This window comes from Garra rufa, chromosome 16 (genome assembly GCF_049309525.1).
Source record: "Garra rufa chromosome 16, GarRuf1.0, whole genome shotgun sequence".
NCBI lineage: Eukaryota > Metazoa > Chordata > Actinopteri > Cypriniformes > Cyprinidae > Garra > Garra rufa.
In genome coordinates this window covers 9,919,890-9,942,802 of record NC_133376.1, presented here as the reverse complement: position 1 = coordinate 9,942,802, position 22,913 = coordinate 9,919,890, and the positions used below count along the sequence as shown (strand labels likewise).

Genomic DNA, 22,913 nt, shown 5'->3' with positions numbered 1-22,913 from the left:
TTCAAGTTCTGATATTGGAAACTGCCATAGTTCCAGCTACATAATATTTCACCAGGTTCACGATATGTTGCATATTACAATTATATATGTATGGGTTTTAGCACACCAGATATTCTGATTCAATTATCTCTCATCTGCAACAGTGAGCATAATTAGTAATGTGACATAATGGCTGCCTCCCCCTAATTATCATCGTCACCCTGTCCCTTAAATCATCATCCTTCACCAGGTTCTCGACAGAAATGAGGCACACTTGAACTGAATAGAGTCTCATCACCTGTTAAATGCCGAACGTGCCTCTCTTCGAGAAACCAGTCTCTTTCCCGTTAGCTACCAGACCCACAGTCCGGAGTCGAGAAGCACACGTGACACGCAAACAGGTTATGAGAATGCTATGATTGGGATGTCCAAACTCAGTCCTGGATGGGCTATTGTCCTGAATAGCTCCAACCCCAAAAACAGACCTGAACCAGCTAATCAAGGTCTAACTAGACATACTAGAAGCTTCCAAGCAGGTGTTTTGGAGCCAGTTGGAGCTAAACTCTGTAGGACAGCGGCCCACTAGGACTAAGTTTGGACACCCTTGCTTCTCGGACTAGAGAGAGCGGATCATGTGGGGCCACTGGACCCCTCCTATTTGAACCCTACCCAGCACAATGAAGACACCAGTTCCAGCTTTTATTTTTATTTGTGGACACTCCTTCCCCTTGGTCAATTTATTCTCCATTTTATGTTTTATTGCTGTTAAATAAAAGCCAAAACAGAACAAGATTTTAATAATTATTATTATTATTACTTTTTTGTGCATTTCATATGATGCATATGACAAATACATGTTTCAGGCTATAACTACAAATGTAAACACAAATGGTGGCTAAAAGACCAATCATACGTAAGTATCTAAATACGTTTATTTAAGAAAACCAGTCAATTCAGTATGCAAATATTACAATGGTGTCAGTGGTATCAGTTACATTTTGAATAGTAGTAAATATTCTAACAATACAAGCCTTTGGGAAATTTAAACTACAAGGTCAGTAAAGAGAGAAACCTCACCTCCTCATAGTACCGCCTCTCCTCCTCTTCAACTTCTTTTTGCGCTTGCTCCCATTCCTGCATCAACTTCTTCTGTTCACGCTGATATTTCTCCTGTGACCACACACATGCATTTCATTCAAGTTAACAGAATGACAAAGGAGTACACCATAAGAACTACGATCATCATAAACAAAAGAATGCCTTTAAAAGAAGCTCTAGCCACTCCAAATGGCTCTTTAATAGTCATGGTGAGGTGCTTGAAGTTTGAAAAATAAATTTAAAGAAACATTTTATTTTCTTAAAAAAAGCAAACATCCCCTCTTACACACACACACACACACACACACACACATGTTGGGTTTACATGTTTTATGGGGACATTCCATAGGCGTAATGGTTTTTATACTGTACAAACCGTACTTTCTATCACCCTACACCTACCCTACACCTAAACCTAGCCCTCACAGGAGATTGTGCAAACTTTTACTTACTCAAAAAAACTCATTGTGCATGATTTATAAGCCTGTTTCCTCATGGGGACCTGAGAAATGTCCCCACAAGGTCAAAATCTACTGGTATTCCTATCCTTGTGGGGACATTTGGTCCCCACAACGTGATGAATACCAGGTACACACACACACACACACACACACACACACACACACTGACACTTAGGGGTGTCTTTATCTTCAAAAGGGACTCATGTATCATGTTGTGTTTTACTGCTTAGGATAAATATATATAAAAAAAAAAAAAAATCTTTAGGAATTTTAGTTGCTAAATTGTGCAAGCATATTCAAAACTAAATAAATACAAAACTGATCCCAGCTCCTTAGAACTAGAACAAATTTACGTCATTCTTAAATGCAAGTGGAATTAAAAGTGATGGTTCAACCAACAATAAAAATTCTGTCATAATTTACCCTCTCATGTTTGTTCAAACCCATTTGGCTTTCTTCCTTCTGAAGAAAAAAAAAACTTTTGGTAATGACCCCAAAAAATTTGATTGCGAAATGACAGAATTTTCATTTTTGGGTGAACTCAAGTGTTTCAATATTTTTTGGAGTCACTGTATATTGCGGATTAGCTTTAGTCTAGTTGTGCAAGCTTGAAAAAACAGGCAAAAGCCAAGTGTGAGTTATAACAGCTAAAACATGCATCTTCTCTTCATATCAAACTATTTTTTTAAGTTGTACAGAAAGTCAAGATTAAGTAATTCAATGCATTTCAGTAAATTAGATTAAGATTTTCTGTTATACAGCAGATCTTCTGATAATATCCAATCAATTTTTAGGAAATGGAAAACTTAACCATGGATCATCCATTGGATAGTTCAGCCAAAAAATTACAATTCTGTCGTAATTTATTCACTCTCATAACATTCCAAATGGTCTTTCTGGAAAAGAACACTACAGGAGTTATTTAGTAGAATATCCAAGCTGCTTGTACTTGGTTTTTCATTATGTTAAAATGGTGGTTTATTTTTAGGTGAATTATTCCTTACATCCTTAAGCAACCTAAGTATAAAGCGTTAAATGCCTGGTTAGTCTATAGTCTGGTTGATCTATGAAGCCTAAGCATGCTCAGGGTAGTGCACTTGAAGCTCGTCTGATTGTCAGTGCTGACTCAAGCATGGCTTCTAGTTATTCAAGCCATTGTACCTGAAGCATGCGTTCCTGCTCTTGTTGCCACCTCTTCTGACGCTTGCGCTCTTCCTCAGGGTCCCAAGAAAAGTGTTCACCCCATTTCACCATATTCAGCACTGGCAGAGGGACCTAACCATACCGTCCGCAATGATACCCACCAACACACACGCATGAGCATGCATCAGACAACACCAAAAACAGTAAGGAGGGGAGTGGACAGAGAGACAGTTGATCTATTACCCCTGAAGTAGTTGTGATTACCTGTCCTACTGGAGAAGACGAATATGAAAAGACAAGAAAAATGGGAAATTTCTGCTGCTTTACCATCTGGTATAGAATATTCTATTTTTATTTAATTTGTTTATTTTAGTTTAAATCTGACAACCGATATTCTGCTTACATGTTCTGAAAATGTAAGTGTTACTTGTATGTGTAAAAGCTGTGAGTGGCTGCCTATTTAAAAGATGAAGACATTATGAGGGAATGAATGAACAACTCCCATGAGCCACTAAGAATGATGAAAATGTAACGTATTAATTAATGCTTGCATTCAGAAACCCACCAGTCCAGTTTCTGTTTCCATGGTAACAGTGACCCTGAATGGATCTTGTTTCAGGATTATGGGTAGTGTAATATTTCATCGGTGATTTGACAAGTAAGCAATTTATTTTACAAATAATAGTTAAAATGACACTTGTGGTTTCTACAGAACATATAGTGTCACATAACAAAATCTAAATGGGATTTCCACTTCCAGACCTTACTGTTGTGTTTTATACAATTTAGCATAAAAAAATCCAGCACATGTTAGGAAGATTTGTACAATTACTTTAAAGCTAATTCAAAAGAATCTATTTGCAGAAAAAGATTTAAAAAATACCAGATGAGAAACAGCCAGGAACAAAACTACAAAAAGCCTCAAGGATGAGGAAAGAAAGAGAGATTAATAGATTTAATTTATTTACTTACATTTTCAGCTTTTTCAGCCAAATCTGGAAAATGAAACCATGTCATTTTTAAAATATTCCACTTTCAGTGATTTCATGTATAATTAATTGTATTAATATGGTATATAGTATAAAGTGTGTGTGTATGTGTATATATTAAGGATGCACGATATTTACCGGACAGATAAATTATCGACCGATATGGGTAAAATGACGTCATTTTTATTGCTCCGATAAATAAATGAAATCCTATCCGATAAAGTACTCTTGCTGGTAAATCAATCAATCAGTCTGGTTTATCTGAGATTCATCTGCTTTCCGAGTGCAAGTGACTGCAGCTGTAAACTGCAGTGACTCTCGGACTTTGTCGCGTGTAATACGTCATCATCTGTGTCGTCATCATCGTCTTCGCTGGTCTTGAAGTTTTTCGCGGTGGCAGAGGAGGACGATGCTATTGCTATTTGCAACACGTTTAGCAAGGATTCTGAGAGGAGGTAAAAAGCCGTCAAGTTTTAACACAACAAATCTTACTTTAGAGGTCGTCATCGCGGTGAATCTGTTTTAGGGGCCGTTCACATGTCGCGCTTAAAAACGCGTGGAAAAACGCTAGACGCGCCGCTTTCTCTTTCTCCCCAAACGGGATGCACTTTTTTCCAGGGGTTTCAGTACAGCGTAATCGATACTGCGTCACCAGGCAGGCGTGGCCTATTTGAGAATTTGCATAGGTCACCGATCATGCGCAGTTAGGGAAAAGCAATTTGCTTCAAATACCTCCACTATTGCAGGGGTTTCGTGCACTTCAGAATTATATTCATATACAGTATCTTGAAATACCTGTCCACGATCGTTTATATTCATATACAGTATCTTGAAATACCTGTCCACGATCGTTTATATTCATATACAGTATCTTGAAATACCTGTCCACGATCGCAGGGGTTTTGTGCACTTCATAATTATATTCATACAGTGTCTTGAAATGGTCTGTCCACGATCACAGGGGTTTCGTGCACTTCATATTTATATTCATATACAGTGTCTTGAAATACCTGTCCAAGATCGCAGGGGTTTCGTGCACTTCATAATTATATTCATACAGTGTCTTGAAATACCTGTCCACGATCACAGGGGTTTCGTGCACTTCATAATTATATTCATACAGTGTCTTGAAATACCTGTCCACGATCGCAGGGGTTTCGTGCACTTCATAATTATTTTCATATACAATATCTTGAAATACCTGTCCAAGATCGCAGGGGTTTCGTGCACTTCATAATTATATTCATACAGTGTCTTGAAATACCTGTCCACGATCACAGGGGTTTCGTGCACTTCATAATTATATTCATACAGTGTCTTGAAATACCTGTCCACGATCGCAGGGGTTTCGTGCACTTCATAATTATTTTCATATACAATATCTTGAAATACCTGTCCAAGATCGCAGGGTTTTCGTGCACTTGTTAATCATATTCATATACAATATTGAAATACCTGGCCACGATCGCAGGGGTTTCGTGCATTTCATAATCATATTCATATACAATATCTTGAAATACCTGGCCACAATCGCAGGGGATTCGTGCACTTCATAATTATATTCATATACAGTATTTTGAAATACCTGTCCACAATCACAGGGGTTCCGTGCCCTTCATAATTATATTCAGATAACATTACAGTGTCTTGAAATAACATTACCTGGCCACGATACCGTTGTAAACCATGATTTATTTTCGTAAATAGACGCTACACGTTTTACATTTCTATAACGGCTGTTTATTTGTTTTCGAAAATCGTTTTAATTTAAGATTTTAAAACATAAAAATAACCTGTATGACTGTGTTGTCCTTCATTATCCATCAGTGCTGATCCTAGGTTTTGAAATGCCCGCGCAAAAAAACTGACTTACTGCGCATGATCGGTGACCTCTCTTAATAATTTTTTTTTAGAAAGGGGCGTTTTCCCAACGCCCCCAGGGACGCCCATTTTACGTCGTGGTAATGAAACCCCTGGAATTTAGTGAGTCCCCTTTCCGGGACCGCTCTGTCTGCCGTTGCTAAGCAACCATGACTCTCCATAAAGACGCAGAAGTTTCACCAAAGGATAAATGGATTTTCAACATTAAAAATCGCTTGCAGTAGCTCTGTTATTAAATTTATTTAAAAATGGTTATTCCTGTACAGCTATGATAAGCTGTTTCTCCACCTTGGCAGTGCTTTCAATGTTATTAAGGGAACGGGTGAAGCTGATTGGTTGGTTCATGTCATATGACCTGCGTTGGGCTTGCGGCATTCTGAAAAGTTGATGTTTTTATCTCGATTCTGATGTTTTATTCCCCGCCTTGTACGATTTGGTAGCTGCACACATTCATAATATGATCAATAAGAAGCTTTAACAGACATTTAGACATCTGACGTTACTCCATGATTCACTTTTCATTTTTTCCAGGTTGACAAATGTCAAAGCATTTTATTTATTAAGAATTGTGGTGCCTTACACAAAAAAATTTCATATCGTGCATCCCTAGTATATATATATATTAAGAAAACATAAGAAAAAAAAATCCAGAATCAGTTGCATATACAACTATGCTTCTACCACAACTTAAGTTTTCACACTCTCACACACAAACAAATGCTGTTTGACACTTGACACACTGACAACATTTCTGAATATTTCACATGAAAGCCCAATACTGCATTATTTGCCCATTCTGTTTATGGAATATTAACATGACAGGTTAGACCAAAATGATGGCCATAAATTAGCCTGACTAGCAGCCAGTGGGAGACTGGGGCTCTATTGGTAAACTGTTTATCTGATGGGGTGAAGAAATCTCTGGACAATTTAGGATTACTGGACAACGATGTTAAATGAGAACTGATGGCCAGCTCTAAACGACCCAAAAACAGGGAGAAATTAGAGTTTACCTTTGGCTCTTAAACGGTATATAACTAATGGGATAAGTGAATGTCAAGATGTTACTGTTATGGTTACTGTTGGCTAAAACTAGTTTTCAATGCCACTCACCTGGTTTGGTTCTGTATGATTTTAGGCTGGATGGTTCTGATTGATTTGTTGATTTCAGTGGGATCTCAGTTGCTAGTTTATTGACCTACAACCAAATCGAAGTCATGGTCAAATAAATATAACAAATACATTTAATTCCTTTAATAATCATTATATGCAACTATAAATATTTCTGTCTGTGTTATTTAATGTAGGCACAAATATACAGTTCCCTATAGACTAACCTGCATAGCAGAGGTATCAATCTGAATCACGTCTTGTTGAGAGTCACTTATACATGTCTGATCTGTCTGCTGTTGATCTACACATGAACATGAGCCATTTCCAAAGCATTTTTTAAGAGTTTAAACAAGAATATTTAAAAAAATGTGGCTATTTGTATAATAAAATGGGAAATGTATCAAATAAAAGCTAACCAACCTGTAACAATCTCTTCAGTTTTTATCTCCAAAACATCTGGGGATATAGCAACACCACTGACCTGTGGGACTGTCCCACCTTCAACCTGTACAACAGACAGACTTCCTAAATAATACGAATCCACTTATCTGCAATATTGAGAGTAAACTTTTCATTATTTTGCTTGTGTATGGGTCACAGCACATACTCACCTCTGTGGTATCTCTGCCTTTCTTGCAGTACTCTGGTATGCATGTGGATGAGAATGTGTGGTCCATGGGCTGGACCCCTGACACATCCATATCTGTGATGTCTGAGTCTGTGTGCTGGTAAGGAGATGGGAAGAACTGCAGAGAATCTTTTTCTGCCTCTCTGGATTTCTGTGGCCTTCCCTTCTCAATGTTGTGGCTGTCATCCTCCCTTTCTCCATTAACACGCATTATTTCATCCACCTAAGTGAGAAAGAGATAAACATTCATTTCTATTATTTTCCTAATTAGTATTTTGTCTTATATTATTGTAAACATCTTCTGCTAGGTATACTAAAGCTATCCTGTAAAGATGATTGCTGCATGAGCCATTATAATATAAAATTATTTTGCAGAAAATAAAATATAAATATTTCCAGAAAACTTTTTTTCTTGTTTTAAACATAACCCCTATTTTATTTTTCGAGATTTATGTTTGATATATGCAAAAAAAGTATGAAAAATTTAACTTCATAAAAATTTAACCCAGTCTTAATGTTGCACAATTTGGCTTCCCAAGAAAATGCAGCCTATTTTACAGATGTGTACTGAAAAAAAAAGCAAATCTACTGAATGAGAAAATGTCTCTCTTTCTTTGCAAGGTAGTCCTTTATATCAATTTAATTTAGGATTTTTTTGTGTTTTATGTATGGGTCAGGTTTTGCCATTCAACAATTCCCACAAGAAATCCACTCGATAAACATACTAAATAATGTGTAATGTGTAAATAATGACCATGTAAAACTGTAAACAGGGAATATTAGGGCTAAGTGAATATGTTTATATGATCATTAGCCCATTATATAAAATAAGTCAATGGAAAGTCTACCATGACAGAAAAACAAACAGGCGGATTTGGTCTGTATGAGTGTTTTTGTCCTTGTATGGAGCACTTCACATAGAAAGAACCCATTCACCAGCATGCGCACACACACACACACACACACACACACACACACACACACACACACACACACACACACACACACACACACACACACACACACACACACACACTCTCATACCTACTGAACACTAGCACCCATTCAACACATGCCCACTTTAACTCATTCCAGCCACCAGAGGGCAACATCTGCTACTGCAATCTGAAAACACTACATTCTTCTACAATAGGGGTAGGCGAGTTCAGTCCTAGAGAACAGCGGTCCTGCAGAGTTCAGCTCTAACTCTGCCTATCCACCTTTTTCTTCTACGTGAAAGTAAGCTTCTGGGTGAGACATCCGGTTCATTTGCCGCTATAGGGAAATAATGAGAAGAACAACGTGCAGTAAACGGTAAAACTGTTTGCACTACAAACCAGTGTGTTCATAATTAAGATAATACATTAATATAATATGGTAAGACACACCAATTTGCAATATCAAGCAGCAAAACAAGCTGTTTTGTACAACTAAAAATAGCTGGACGCGAATAAGACCAGAAGCCAAACTCATAATATTTACAAATGGCCGCATCCAGTCTTACGTGAAGAAAAAGGTGGATAGCCTTAGTAATCCTGAAGAATTGATTTAACTTGTTCGGGTGTGTTTGATTAGAACCAGAACCAAACCTGAATACCCCGGTCTTATGAGATGAATGCAGAATACTCCTACAGTACTAAATTATCCAGGATATTGCTACCCCGTGTGGGTGTGGTGTGGCACTGAATTATTGATTCAGCAATCTGTATATCTGTTATAGGAGAAATGTTGAATCCTCAGCTGGTTGTACCTTAGCAGTTCTCATTTCAACAGTGACACTGCTATCAGGTTTTGGACCCAGTGAAGGCACTGTCACATCTCCCACACATCTAAGCTCTGTGCTGTATCCCATCACCTGTGCTTCGACTGTGGATGTAAATTTGGCCAAAGGAAGTGACTGCAGTGACCTCAGGTACTGCAGTGGGCTTGAGGAACCACTGAAAGAAGAGGAGATGTCTGAGGAGACTTGGAGGGAGGAGTGATAAGTGGGGTCAGCCGACACGCTCCTCTCAAGCAGCTTGGGGAGTTTGAGGTGCTCAATAATGACCTCACTAATGGTGAAACGCTGGGCATAATGCTGCAGCACAGAAGCTGCTTCCTCTGGTGTGCAGGCATTCCGGTATGCTTCATGCAGCTCCTGTTCACGACGCTCCCTAGAGTGAAAAGAGAAACGGCACTATTGTACTGACATTCAGTAATACATTTTTTTTTTGCTTTTGTGATTTTGTTTGACCCAGTGACACATGTACTGTTGGGCTGGGGGGAAATGGCAGACATACTTCTCCTCCACTATTTCTCGGTACGTCTTGATACTTTTCCTCCTTTGTGATCCTCCATCTCCACTCAACAGTTTCTCCATCATCTTTCTCTCCTCTTCTTTCTTGATCAGATCTTGAGACACGCTCCTTCTGCGACTCTTCCATTTGGCCAAGTCCTGAAACACAAACATACAATTACACATTTTAATCCATATATTGGAAGTAACAGGAAACAGTACTAGTAGTGAAACACACTTACATCCTGCCAGTGGTCTTCTTCCTCTTTTTGCTTGTTGTACTGGTTATGCATGAGCTCATGTCGAACTTGACTATGGGGCAGCAACATAGAGTCTTCCTCACTTCTCATGTCAATCATGCTCACACTCCTATTAGGAGAGATGTATGCTCATTAAATTACTGGTAATTTATCAAATTGAATCAACTAGATAACAGCAGTCGACTTTGAAGGGCAAGTGGAATTATTATGAAGCAACCAGTTAAAAAGCACAGCCAGTGAGTCAAAGAAAAATCGTAAACAAGTAGGTTGTGCCAGCCATAAGCCATGAATCCAAAGAAAGAGAGCCAAAAAGGTACATATTGAAACAACTTTGAAACAACCACCAGTGTGATATTATTTAGCAAAAGGTAAAATAAATAAAAAAGTATCAAGTCTAAGTATCAAAAGGTTACAATTTCAAATGTATCTTTACCTTGTAAATAAAATTTGTGGATAAGTGATTAAATTGTGTTTGTGTTACAATCTCATATTACAAAAAATAATTTTAGTGTACCAAATCAAAGTGATGAATGCACAGCTTGGCACATGCAGAAATTAGGCACTGCATTTGGCAAAAAAAGGCACCCTACAAGCATTTTTTTTTTTTTTTTTGCAGTGTGTTAAAGAGACTTACTCGGGATCATCAAACACACTAGATGAGCGGCTAAATCTACAACATGGAAAGACAAAAGAGCATACATACAATATATATTTATTATTATTATTATTATTATTATTATATTGATTATTTATAAATAATAGAAAAGGTGAAATCAACACATTTCTGCAATTTTCAGCCATTTTCAGCCATTTCTTTGTTAAGTACATTGATACTATGTAAAATAAGACAAGACACATTTATTGTTTTCTGTGTATGAACAAATAGTACTTAGATCATTTTCTTTAAATAGAAAGATGTGTTTTATTGGCTTGTGCACAAAGCTAATCTCAAGGTCAAACCATTAGCTTTACTGAAAGATGTACTTTTTTAAAGATGGGTTTAAATGGTACAGTGCCACAAACGCATACAAACTACAGTCAACACCAGCTACCCTTGAATGAAAAAGCTTAGCATTTCCAAATGTGGGCACAATGACAATTACTATGATACTTAGTCCACAATATATGTAAGCTTCATGCATGTCTTTGTAAAGATATCTTACATTTCTAAAGGAAAACATTGTCTGTTTTAACCATTTAAGCCCACCTTATGTGTTTCAATAAGGAATCCATCTAATTACAAACATTGATCAATCTTCTGAGTGAAAGTGTTTAATGATAAGTTCTTAGTGTGCTTTTACCTTACTAACATTTGACCTTACCTTACTTACTACCTTAATTTACAACTATATTTACATACTTAGGCCACAAATTTCACACTGTGTAGCACCATTATATAATGAGTGTCTGCTGATGTTTGGTAATACAAAAACCATAGAGGCATATTGCCTTTACCATGAAGGCACAGTAAAAAAAAAAAAAAAAGTTGGTTTTAGTCAAACAGTTTGGAGGTGACTGAAAATCTATTCGGGAGTGAGTGAAGGCCAAAATCAGAGTTGGTGCTCATCAGGGACGGGATACCTTCCTCAGTTCATCAATAGAGAGCAATATTTCAGTGTTTTTAAGTAGACTAAACAAGAAACTAGATTATGTTATATGAGTGTATATGTTATATAAGTGTAAAATGAAAAAAGTGTTAAATGAAAAAAAAGAAAAAATGTTGATCTAAATGTGGTTAGACTAGTGTGTCTTCCTGTGTGAATGGGATTAAATGTTATTAGTACAGGTGATGAGTACTACCAAACATTAGTAAGAATAAATTATAAGACACATTTGTGTCAATTAATTAATGTATTGATGTTTTACTTCTTTACATTTATATATACAGTCAAGCCCAAAATTATACATACGCCTGGCAAATTCTGACTTAAGTTACTTTTATTCAACCAACAAGTTTTTTTTTTTTTGACCAGAAATGACACAGGCTTCTCCCAAAAGATAATAAGACAATGTACAAGAGGCATCATTGTGAAAAAAATATATTTCTCAGCTTTTATTTACATTTGAACAAAAAGTGGCATGTCCAAAATTATTCATACCCTTTGCAAACTGCCACAGTCTATGGGAAAATCTAAAATTTTATACCATTCCAAATAGTCCAAGCTGTTCTAAAGCATCCTAATTACCCTGATTCATTGGGAACAGCTGTTTTGATCAACTCAACAGATAAAAAAACAGAAGCTCTCTGCTGTTGGTTTGTGGACAGTCATGTCTAAGACAAAGGAGCTCACTGAGGACCTGCGGCTGCACATTGTGGCTGCTCACAAGTCAGGAAAGGGCTATAAGACCATATCTAAATGTTTTGAAGTTCCAGTGGCTACAGTGCAAAGTATTATTAAAAAATACAAGATGTTCCACACTGTGAAAAATCTCAGAGGACGTGGTCGGAAGCCAAAAGTGACACCTGTGCTGGCCAGGAGGATAGTGAGAGGTAAAAAAGAATCCAAGGATCACCACCAAGGCCATCCTGAGGAATCTGGGCTCATGATGCTGGTGGCAACATCTCAAGGCAGACAGTCCAACGGACACTGCACACCACTGAGTTCCACAGATGCAGACCAAGGAGGAAACCACTTCTCCAGATAAGGCACACAAAAGCCCGCTTGACCTTTGCGAATGCTCATCTGGACAAAGAAGAAGATTTCTGGTCTTCTGTTTCATGGTCAGAAGAAACAAAAATTGAATTGTTTGGCCACAATGATGTAGCCTTCATTTGGCGTAAAAAAGGAGAACCCTTTAACCCTAAGAACACCATCCCCACTGTCAAACACGGTGGTGGGAACCTAATTTTTTGGGGGTGTTTTTCAGCCGGTGGACCAGGGAACCTAATCACAGTAAATGGCACCATGAAAAAGGAGCAATACATCAAAATTCTCAACAACAACATCAGGCAGTCTGCAGAGAAACTTGGCCTTGGGCACCAGTAGACATTTCAGCACGACAACGACCCAAAACACACAGCCAAATTGGTGAAGAAATGGTTAGCAGACAAAAACATTTACGTTTTGCAGTGGCCCAGCCAGAGTCCTGACTTAAATCCAATTGAGAATCTGTGGAGGGAGCTAAAGATCAGGGTGATGGCAAGGAGACCCTCCAACCTGAAAGAGTTGGAGCTCATCGCTAAAGAGGAATGGGCAAAAATATCAGTGGAGACATGCAAAAAGCTGGTCAGCAATTATAGGAAGCGTTTGATTGCTGCAATAGCCAATAAAGGCTTTTCTATTGATTGAGAAGGGTATAGATTTTGGACATTCCACCTTTTGTTCAAATGTAAATAAAAGATGAGTAATATTTTTTTTCCACACTGATGCCTCTTGTACATAGTCAGAATCACAATGTGGGCTTTTTTGGAACATGCGGGCTTAAATGATGCCAAAGTACCAATTAAGCCCATGCCAGACTTTTGACTTTATTCATAATATCTTAATTTTATATTCTATGTGTACATCAACTAATAGTATGAGTATGAGTTTTGGGTTATGGTGGTCCTAATGGGTACACTTACCCTAATACTTAATTGGTTCAAGTTGGCAAAAACTTTAAGTCTGACCACACTCATATTTAATGTTACAATGCAACTCATTTTCAATATGTATTTCATGAAAAGTTATAAATGTTAGTAGATATTACATATTTATGCATACTTTTAACAAATGGCTATGCAATCTTTTTGTAGAAAAAAAATGTTGATGCGACCTCTCACAGTAACATCGCAAAAGTGTCTGTGGGGTAATGGCTGAAAAAACAAAACAAAATATTTATCTCTTAGATAATTATGAAAGAATAATGGTAAGGTGGTAAAGCATTTATTACACAATTTCTATAGATTGTAGAAGTTACCACACAATCGTAAATATGTGTAAAATTGAGTAACATTCTGTGTCCCTTGTTGAAGGGACCATATAAATGTAAAAAATGCACTGCTTATCAAACTCCATTACCATGGGGTGTGTCTAACCCATATTGCACAGACTCATCAAATTCACTGCTTATTTCACTTATCAAAATGTCACAAGGCCTCTTAAAGAAGAGGGAAAAGAACAACAGGAAGGAAAGCATAGAAGAGAGAGCTGGCTAACACTAAAACCTCAGCTCAGCTCTTAAAGTGTTAAGATGTGTGTCAGTGAAAGTGTGGTCTGCGGTCTTACCACAAGAAACACACAGACACTAAAAATACAGGCCACCCCCAAAAAAAAACAAAAAAACAACAACTATAAAGCCTAGAGTATTCCTCATAAATGTAAATATGGCTTGAGTTTGCTGTAAATCCATCCAGCAGAAGAGACCAAGGAAACATAACTAGAACTGAGAGATTCCACAAAATAAAAGAGATTGAGCTGTAACTGACTATAAATCAGGATAATTTTGGAGATAAGCTTTTTATACATCTCTGAAGAAATAAAATTTTAGCACATTTTTTTTCAACCTTTTTGACTGTGTGCGATCCAAAATAGAGTGAAACAGACAAGTATAAGTGGCTTTGGGTGTTTGCTTAAACTGACAAATATACACCAAACACATGTCCAAACGAAGTCAGTTATGTTATAAGTGAAGATAAACAATTGGGTTAGGCAACTGAATGCTTGTCATTATATCTGTGCATCCAGTCTTAATTAAAAAAAAAAAGATTAAAAAATAAACCTGCTGCAGTCTCTGGTTTAATGTTATTCAAACAACAAAGAAAAATGAGAGAATCGTTCACTGCTCCTATCCTCACTGTATACTTAATTCATGTGGAGAAGACTGTAGTATTTTATTTATTTATTTTACATATGATTACTTCATTCAATTTCTGCATAGTGGGCTATTAGCTATTTTTAGTAGCTTTTTAGAAGGGGGACACAAGGTTTTCCACTTGGAAAAAGTCATATTTACTAGATACAGGGATGATACAGATAGCATTTTTAAATAAAGACAAAATAATTACTGATTTGATCAACATTTGCAAGGTAAGTGCCATCAAATACTTGAAAGTTTTGTCTGAACTGTATATTCTGCTTTAGTTTGTATGCTATGGATGTAAAATTAGTAATGAGTTTTTTTTTTTTTTTTTGAAGGGCAACTTTGAAGGAAATAATCAGCAATTATTATTTACTGCTGCTCACAGAGTCTGTTATCATTCTGGACATGTTTCAATGTTTCTTGCAGAACCACTTAAAGAGACCTACCTTATTTAAACTACTTTTCCTTTCAGTTAATTTTGTAGCATAATATACACTTGTGTCTTATATATTAAGCATAAGCTTCCTATATTTCACAATATAACGTTTTTTTTAATACTGTATTACCATCTAAATAAATGCATCCTTGTTCTAAAAGACTTTCAAAAACATTATAAAATTTTACAGACACAACTGACATGTAAGCATTAACTGAACTGAGGGTCATGTTCCCATCCAAACACTCTGTTCAAAAAGTAATCTTATCAAAATAGCTTCATTAGTTTATGGAGTTACAAATATAAAAACATCAAGGAGTAAGTGTCATGGCATGTGTGGAGAGAGAGGGCATGACCAGGAGAGATAGCAATCTTAAAACACATTTAAAGAACTACAGCGAACAGGGATACATACATCCAGTATTTAGCAATGAGACTAAGTACAAACTAAAGACACAAAGGGCTAGAAATATACAGGGTAACCAGCTAAATACAGGAGAAAGTTGCAATGCTCAGTAAGACATAGAACATTATCATATTCAGTATTTCACTAAATTTCCTGTCTACTCTCTCTTAACGCTATGCTATATAAGAAAACAGCTTTTGGCCGTCATAACAGAAGTTCATACCAGATGTAACATGTAAACATATCGTTTCTTAAAGGTATCTTATTTAACCTATCATGGCTTTTTTGTATGTTAGTTTTCAGCAGAATTCCAACAATTATAAAAATTAATGCCATTTAATTGCTACACTGCCATTCTAAAGTGTGTGGTCAGTAAGACTTTTTTTTTTTTTTTTTTTTGGAAAAGCAAGAATGCTGTAACAATATTTTGATATTCCAAAGACATGTTAAAACTTATTTATCAAGAATCTTGAAAAATGCATACCGTTTCCACAAAAATATTAAGCAGCACAACTGTTTTCACTAAATCAGCATATCGGAATGATTTCTGAAGGACTGTATGACACTACAGACTGTAGTAATGACTGATGAAAATTCTTTGAAAATGCTGAAAATGCTTTGCCATCACATAAATTACATTTAAAAATATATTTAAATAGAAAACAGTTATTTAAAATTGTAATCATATCTCTCAGTATTACTGTTTTCACTGTATTTTTCATCAACTAAATGCAGCCTTGATGAACATTAAGAGACTTATTTTTAAAAACATCTGCATTTGGTTTACAGCTAACGTGTTCAGAGCATTAAAGTTCACAGAAGTAAAACCTCCAGATATAAGATACAGAGTCCCTTAAATTAATCTACAACACTTTTTGTAGATTAATTTAAAAATTGACACTGTTTTGTGACTCACACACAAAAAGACATCAACAAAGCAGGCCTGCCAACCCTCATCATTAATACCATACAGTATGGCATTGAGCACTGAAAGCAAAGAATGCCAGCCTTCAAGACGCCAACACAAAAAAAAAAAAAAAAAAAAAAAAAAAAAACACTGACACAGCAGATAGCCATGACTGCCTTTATCTTTTACCCAAACATTCAACTGCAATTCCAGTAAATCTCTTGCTTTGACAATGATTGCTCAGGTTCTGTCAACAAGCTCATCTTTGGGCAATGCTGTTTAAATTGGCACTACCTCTCATTCTTAAATCATTTCAGGTTGTGAAACCTTACCATCTTCTCAAGAATATAAAGCAAGCTCAAGCACATTTGTCTAGCATACTTACACCAGAAACTTAAATCCAAGAGCTGCTGGGAAAAAAAGCTTATAAATAAAGCCAAATGTATGTGTTTTCCGATCTTTGGTGTTGCAGTAATTATGACATACTGAAATAACCCAAAGAAAAATGATCATGATTTCAGGTTAACTCTTTTAAATTTGTGTATTAGTTCTGAACAGATCATACACCAATACAGCAGTAATGGATAAAGTTCCATTTGTTTACTATATTAAATGCAATAACTAACCTTAACTAACAATATGCAATACATTTGCCACACTATTTAATAATGTTTGTTAACATTAGTTAACAGCTATTCACTGTTAGTTCATACAGCTATTCAATGTTAGTTCATTTTAATTAAAGTCCGCTAAATAACATTAATAGAGTAAATTAGTAAATGTTGGAAATTTTGTATGTTCTTACATATTCTTGTAACATATATTGTTAAATGTCATTTGAATGCTGTCTATAGACGGTTTCATCGGACGCACACGCGTTGCCAAGGTTTCCCGAAGTTAACTTCCGGTCTGTTTGTTAATCGGTAATAATTATGGCGCCGACTACAAACGCAGTTAAAATTAAGGTGATGAGTAGACTGAAGTTGGGCTCAGGTTGTTGTGCTGTGGGATGCAACCTGACCTCTGGAACAAATAGCTTATTGAAAATAAAAATGTTTCGGTTTCCTAAAAACGAAGGGAGACGGCGAGCATGGATCACCTCTGTGCGAAGAGAGGCTTGGCAGCCAGGCAAGAATTCAAGGATCTGTAGCACTCACTTCGTTACAGGTAAGAAACTCATGATAAGCAACAGATACAGTAATAGCTAGCTGACCAGTAACAAGCCTGCAATAGTTATGAGTTTAACTAAATTGATTACTACACACGTAGCTGTAACATTGTATACATTAATTTTACACAGTAACGTTAGCTCAATGTTGTAGTTGATACACTTTAGCTATGATTTAAACTAGCGTTATGATACATGATATCTATCAAACATAAAAGCCACAATGTTTTTCCATCAATGCTATACAAATAACCTACATTGTTTAACTAATAGTCGCCTTTGGCGTGTTCCCTGGGGACATAACAAATGCAATAATGCATAGCTCTTCTAATGAAGCTTTAAATAAAGTACAAAATGTGGACTTTTACTACATTATCACTGACATATTTTATCTATAAAGCTGCTTTAAAACAAAGTGCATAGTGAAATAAATTTGACTTTGACCTAATTTCATTTTACTAGTAGGCTACTAATATTTTTTTTAATCAATAAGTTTTAATCAATATCATAGAAATGTACATGAAACCAGAAAAGTTATGGATTATTCAAAGCATGTATGTATGATGCTTAGCAAGGTGCAATACTGTCAACACAAACTGTTTCTGTCTTTATTTTAGGTGCGCCATCAGTGGACCGATGCCATCCAGATTATGTTCCATCAGTTTTCGCTCATAAAAACACCATTGATGGTTCACAGAAGTTGGAGCGATACCAGAGGAGACAGAGGAGACCATGTGTGGTTGAGTCTATAGATTCACCTTCCTTAGAGGTCACCCATGCTGATCCTGAAGAAGGATGCACTGCTGTGGGTACAGATCTGTCAATGGCAGACATTGACAAGCTACAAAATGAAAACATTGAATTAAAAAGGAAAATGGCTTTACTGGAGAAGAAACTGGAATCTCAATAAAAACAACTACAAGATCATATGTTTGGCAGTCCGTCTGATTTTATTTTAAATGATGACAAGCACACTCATTTTTACACTGGTCTACCATCTGCTTCTGTGTTCTTCACCCTCCTCACTTACCTGACAACAACATGGAACGCATCATCAACCATACTTACCCTTCCCGAGCAGTTTCTTGTGGTCCTGATGAAGCTTCATCTAGGCTTAACTCACCAAGACCTCGCTTTTCGCTTCAGAGTGAGTTGTGGAACTGTCTCAAACACCTTTCATGAATGGCTCGATGTGATGGCTAAAGAGTTACAATGCCTTGTCCGGTGGCCATCCAGGAAAGATATTAGAAGAAATCTCCCCACCCTCTTCAAGACTACAGGTTTCCAACAAGTTAGATGTATAATAGACTGTACTGAAGTGTTCATTGAGAGGCCAACTAGTTTGCAAACACGGGCAGTCACATACTCCCACTACAAATCACATAATACTGTGAAGTTCCTTGTTGGTATTAGTCCAACAGGAGCTTTTACATTTTTGTCAAAAGTCTGGGGTGGTCGTGCTAGTGACAAGGTTATAACAAAAAAATTCAGGGTTAATTGACCTTCTTGAACAAGGAGACCATGTAATGGCTGATCGAGGCTTCAATTTTCCCGAATATTTTGCCGCCAAATGTGTTCGTCTTCATGTACCAGCATCTACAAAGGGAAGAAAACAATTGACAGGATTAGAGGTGACACACTCTAGAAAAATGTCCCGAGTGAGAATCCACGTGGAAAGGGCCATAGGAAAACTGAAGTCATTCAGAATTCTGCGTAACACCCTGCCAGTCAGTATGGTCAAACGGAGAAATGATAACAGTCTTTGCACAATAGATAAAATATTAATTGTTTGTGCAGCACTTTCAAATCTGGGGAAACCACTTGTATCAAAATAAAGCAGGACTTAACCACAACTTAAAGGGATAGTTCACATAAAAACCCTCATGTCGTTCCAAACCTGAAAGACCTTTGTTCATCTTCGGAACACAAATTAAGCTATTTTTAATTACTTAGGCTGTCAATGCAGGGACAGAAAGGTCTCGGATTTCATCAGAAATATCTTAATTTGTGTTCTGAAGATGAACGAAGGTCTTACAGGTTTGTAACGAAACGAGGGAGAGAAATGAATGACAGAATTTTCATTTTTGGCTGAACAAACCCTTTAATTTGATACTTTTACCTACGGGATTACTTTTTTTTTTTAATTAAATATATTAAAATAGGCAGAAACAACCTATGCTTAAAGAAAATTTTTTTTTTTTTGTAAAACTGATTTCAGATCAGCACTATTGAGCTGCTTTTGAGACAATTTTCATGTAGCTCTCACTCAACTGCAGTCTTCCCTCTACAAATTCATCCACAACTTTTGGCAGCATGTGTTTAAAGTAAAAGCTACGTAGCCTTTGCATATATGTGGAGACAAAAGCATTGTCATAAGGCACATCAAGTTCCAGGTGCTGTACTGGGGCCCAAATAACAAGACAGGATGTTTTCAGCCCGAGACAGTGCATCCCTAACTGTATCTGCCTGTAGTAACCTCTGGGGCCTTTTGGGTTCACAATGTACTGCCCGCCCTCCACTCTGATGTCTTGGTTTGTGGCAGTGAGTGCATCATTAAGGGATGTGCAAGCACTGAGTGTGATAGGGCATTTTACCTCTAGCAGCTTGTCATCAATGATACCATCAGGGCTTGCTGCCAGCCATGGGTCTCCTGCACACACCACCAACCCTTTGTCCATCACTATGCAGCCCCTCTCCCTAATCTGCTCCTTAGCAAGTCCCTCGCTTTCCTTCCCATACCTTGTGGCCACACTCCCCTGGAACTTTGGGTAGAGGTGTTCAGTGATAAACTTAGCCGGGTCAGTTGTCTCACGCTGAGGCACCTTGCTGGCTGTGCTTGCTGTTATGCGTAGCTTGCGTGCATCATGCCAGAGTAGTTCTATGCTCTGTTTTCTAGTGTTTCTCTCTAGTTCCACCACTTGATCTGGGTTCAGTTTAACAAAAGCCTCATAAAATGTTGTGCACTTTGGACAGCTCAGAGCACTACCATGCTCACTGTGGGGCTGAGCTAAGCTGCTGAACATGTTGAGTTCCTCTCCCTGAGCATCATGTTCTCCCTGACTGCTGGTGAAATCCTGACTACCTGACTCAGAGGTTGTGTCTGTCTCACTGCTGTTACACGTGACGGAAAAGAGAGCACAGCCTGGCACAACTTCCTAAAATAAATGGTGAAAAGACCTTACCTACACTGCCATATATATATAGTACTGAATATTTTACATTAGACTAGTTGATTTGTTAGAGATATATGAACTATAACTTACTTTCAGGGCTTTAAAAAGCTTTTTGGTGACCCATCTGGATTTAGTGGGGGGAGGCAGAGGGTAGCTTGTAGCTTGATCTTCTTGCCAGGTTTCAAGAAATCACACTGAACTATTGGTTGTGGATCAGCCTGAAAGGATATTTGAAATGTACATTATACATAAATATACATAATAAAAATAATTATTTAGGAAAATTGGCATATGGCTCCGCAGCAACCAAAATCGTACCCACATGGCTACACGCCTCTCCATTGCTGCATAGATCCAGATAGACATTTTATCAACGGGATAAATGCAAGTATTGAAAAGGTGTATCTAATGCTATTGTAAAATGTAATGTTAGCTAGCCAGCCATACTTACCCTGCCATGCAGGTGCAATGCCCACTCTGGATTTCGCCGGACTTATTCGCAATGATCCAGGCGGAGTAGCTCTTTGAAAGCGCCTGACCCGCCTCGATTTCCCCATAAACGACACAGGTATTTCCATCCGTGTGTGTTAGAATTTTTTTAACTTTTCCGGAATGAAAATAGTTATAGGCATCCAAGCTGCGATATGCCTTGAACGCCTCCCTTGTGTACACACATTCCTTCTCGACTAAGTATTCAAAGATATTTACCTGACTGACCTCCGGTAAACCAGACAAGTCTGTAGAAAAAAACGTTTGCCTCAAAAGTTTGTTGAACGGGTCTGGTAGTGTCAGTTGTCACATTTAAGTTTGGCCAAGTAACGGCTCTTTTCTTCTATTGGTAGTCCCAAATAATACTGGCTAGACATACTTGCTAGCTAATGTAATTTGCTTGTTTCTAGTACAGTACTCTGTTGTTATTGATTCTACCGGAAGTTAAGTTTGGGCCACAAAAGCGCGCATGCGCAGTAACGTTTGTTTATGTTGTTGCCGTTGAAACCGTCTATAAATCACATATAATATAATAGAACAGTGGTTTTCAAACCTGTCCTGGAGGTAGAGACCTGCAATCCCGTGGGAGTACCGCGGGACCCGCGGGACCCAACGCAACAGAGTGCGGCGCGGGACGAAACTTGATGGGCAAGTGCGGGTGCGGGCGGGTAGAGACTCGTGTGTGTGCGGGATGCGGGAAAATAAAATGATTTGCGGGACTCCCGCAAAATAGAAATATCTAAACATAAAATATCTAAAAAACAAAAAAATGTTATTCACCTATTGCACAAAAGCTGCAAGAACAACATAAATATGATTAGTAAGCGTGAGAATAGGCAGTTTCAATTTAAAGCTTGTTTGCAGCGTGAGGAATGTAGCCATCTGCTGATTTCTGGAACGCACCGCCAATCAGTGGTGTTCAAGTTAAAATCCACTCACTGCTCAAAAGTTTTGCACAGTGCTGAATATTGCGTGCTTACGAATTACAACACACAAAGTGTAGACATTTATGAAAGGCTAATTGTGCATAATATCAATTGTGTTATAAGAGCTTTATGAGATTGCGTACTGAGATGTCAGCTTTAAAGGAGCTTTGTTTGTTTGCATTCTGCCGTGGATGCACGCAGTAGCTCATGTTTGCTTTTTTGTTAAGAATAACAGTGGTTTGTGAATGTTGATGCTTAGCCTAAATAACAAATATTTTATCCAGAGCATTTATGCTGGGGTCTAGTGGAACTTACGAGATGTTACAGAACTTTTTCATGTAAATTCAACGATGTACTGAAAAAATCTATATAGGTTAATTTTATGCGGGCTTTTGCGGGTGGGAGCGGGACAAAACATGAATGTCGCGGGCGGGAGCGGGACGAGATAACATTTATTTCCGCAGGAGCGGGACACAATCTTGCGGGTGTGGGCGGGAGCGGGACAGAAAAATCCGTCCCGCGCAGATCTCTACCTGGAGGCCCCCAACCCTACACATTTTGTATATCTCCTTCATCTAACACACCTCATTCATCTCATCAACTCAGTAGAGACTGCCTTAATAGAGAAGACCTGAAATGGGTGTGTCTCATAAGGAAGACAACAGGGGGTATACATTTCTAATACTTAAGAAAAGAAAAGATCTAGCCAGGAGGGATACAAACACCACAAAGTCTAAGTGAAGTTTACCCAGGTTTGTTGTCCCAACCAGCTGAGAGTTTGTCTCAAATATTTGAACCC

At 37.6% G+C, this 22,913-nt stretch overlaps 1 protein-coding gene across 4 annotated transcripts in view; it reads right to left on the bottom strand.

Moving 5' to 3' along the window:
- limch1b (LIM and calponin homology domains 1b) overlaps positions 1-22,913 on the bottom strand; it is an 87,538-nt gene that overhangs the window by 6,137 nt on the left and 58,488 nt on the right. For 3 of the 4 annotated variants that reach the window (XM_073820588.1, XM_073820585.1, XM_073820586.1), the window contains 11 exons: positions 10,462-10,497; positions 9,810-9,936; positions 9,572-9,726; positions 9,043-9,445; positions 7,276-7,515; positions 7,085-7,169; positions 6,889-6,965; positions 6,665-6,749; positions 3,654-3,676; positions 2,700-2,813; positions 1,057-1,149 (listed from right to left, as the gene is read on the bottom strand). In XM_073820588.1, the coding sequence (XP_073676689.1) occupies positions 1,057-1,149; positions 2,700-2,813; positions 3,654-3,676; positions 6,665-6,749; positions 6,889-6,965; positions 7,085-7,169; positions 7,276-7,515; positions 9,043-9,445; positions 9,572-9,726; positions 9,810-9,936; positions 10,462-10,497 (1,438 nt within the window). The remainder of the gene's footprint in view (positions 1-1,056; positions 1,150-2,699; positions 2,814-3,653; positions 3,677-6,664; positions 6,750-6,888; positions 6,966-7,084; positions 7,170-7,275; positions 7,516-9,042; positions 9,446-9,571; positions 9,727-9,809; positions 9,937-10,461; positions 10,498-22,913) is intronic. The other variant, XM_073820587.1, reaches the window with a different exon arrangement.